The sequence below is a fragment of the Pteropus vampyrus genome, unplaced genomic scaffold (assembly GCF_000151845.1).
Source record: "Pteropus vampyrus isolate Shadow unplaced genomic scaffold, Pvam_2.0 Scaffold245, whole genome shotgun sequence".
Taxonomy (NCBI): Eukaryota; Metazoa; Chordata; class Mammalia; order Chiroptera; family Pteropodidae; genus Pteropus; species Pteropus vampyrus.
Window position 1 is genome coordinate 1238315 of NW_011889026.1, and position 1732 is coordinate 1240046.

Consider the following 1732-nt stretch of genomic DNA (forward strand, 5'->3'; position numbering starts at 1 on the left):
ATGTGTTCTAATGTGGAATAACCCCTTTTCCTGCAGGTGTTTATTAATCCCTCCCACATACTAGGTGGATCCTCACAGCCGTTAAGTACTCACCTGTGCCGCTGCTTACTCTTCTCAAGTGTCTACTACTTAAGGCCATCACAGCCTAATAAAAAGGGAATTGTAAAGAAAACCCAGTCACCACTGTGGATCTGAAGCCACGTCCTTCCATGATGTAGTTCTGTATGTTGCTGTATGTGTACTTTATTAATGAGGTAGTTGTTTTGGTATTAAACAGTACCACCGACTTCAACACCCTAGTGGCCTTGTTACTTACAATAAGTATCACATTTTGACACTCTCAAGTAAATGTATATCTAAAAATAATCAAGCACATACTAATGTGGATTGCACCCAACGGAGTCACCCTGCTCCGTGAAATTCTCTCCGGGAGACAGCACATTTCACTCTCCTCTTCCCTGAACCCTCAGCTCCCGAGTCTCATAGCCATAGCATCAAAGTCCTGCAACTAGTCTAACTCAGAAATGATACCAAGAAGCAAAACCACTGAGCCAAACTGATATTACTTTAGGTGACAAAGAGATTTCAACTCTGAATTACTAAGTGTCCTTATTCTGTGGCAACAGCTTACTAGCAGCATCCTACACAGGCTTGATATGTCGACCCCGATTTCTGTCATCTGTGTCTAGAAAGCATGTCCCTGACGTGTGATGTTACCTTGGTACCGATGCGGTGTCCACGGTGCGCGCAGCTGCCCCAGGATCAGCACTCGTTACAGTACCTTCACGGCGTTGGCTGTGTGCAGACGCTCAAACTTCGCCAGTGCTAGCAGCTACCCCAGCTGTTGGACACGATCATCAAACCACCAGGCTCTGAACCAGTTCATTAGCTGCTTCGGAAGCGTATTCACACTAGGTCAACCTCACAGCCACCGCTTACGGATCGTCTTCTCTGAGCCCGTCGACGCCCGTTAAGGACGCGACGTCTATTAACGCTGACTGCCAACAAGCTTCACCTCACCAGACTCCCTCACTGACAAAAACTACACATCACCATATTAACTATTGCAAATGTTCCTATTTGTAACATTTACTGCCGCAGACAAGACCCCTTTGACTTTACACCCTAATCATTAGCACCCGCTGAGGAGATCGAACATAAAGACAATGCGGGGCTTCACCTCCTCCACAGACTTGCACCTCAAGCCTTCCAGGCTCCTGACTTTGTACTAGCCCTGCCTGCCTCTCCACCTAACATTTTTCTAGGACTCCCATGCATAACAACACTCACCGCACGCGTCCTTGTCTGCAGCCTCCATGTATGACCACCGAAACCACAGGTGCAGACCCCCGCTGCTGACGCCAGCGTGCCTGCCACTGTCACAATAAAAACGGGGCTGGTCCACGAGGAATCTCGGACGCGACCCTCACAAAGTTCCCAGCACACCCTTCCTAACAGCATCCTTACGACACAACCAGTTCCATCTCTCTGCCCCCGACGGACTTGGGATCACTCACACACAGTCGTCCGTCAGCCGTGCGGCAGCTTACACGTATCCCCCGGGGCTGCCGAGGACCCACTGCCCTGACCACCGCACACGAACACACACGCTGGGCACGTCGCCTCGGCCACAGCGGCCGCCAACAGTCTCACCACACTACTTTCACCCCTGACGATGAAGCCAGTGAGGGGTCCTCTGTGCTGGCAGCATTTCTGTCACTCTTACAGGAGG

General features: G+C 50.5%; 1 protein-coding gene across 1 annotated transcript in view; it reads left to right on the top strand.

Annotated features, from left to right (window-relative positions):
• LOC111729082 (pro-interleukin-16-like) overlaps positions 1 to 289 on the top strand; it is a 6179-nt gene extending 5890 nt beyond the window's left edge. The window contains exon 3 of the mRNA XM_023520041.1: positions 37 to 289. Coding sequence (XP_023375809.1) covers positions 37 to 195 — 159 coding nt within the window. The 3' untranslated portion in view covers positions 196 to 289. The remainder of the gene's footprint in view (positions 1 to 36) is intronic.
• The last annotated feature ends 1443 nt before the right edge of the window (positions 290 to 1732 follow it).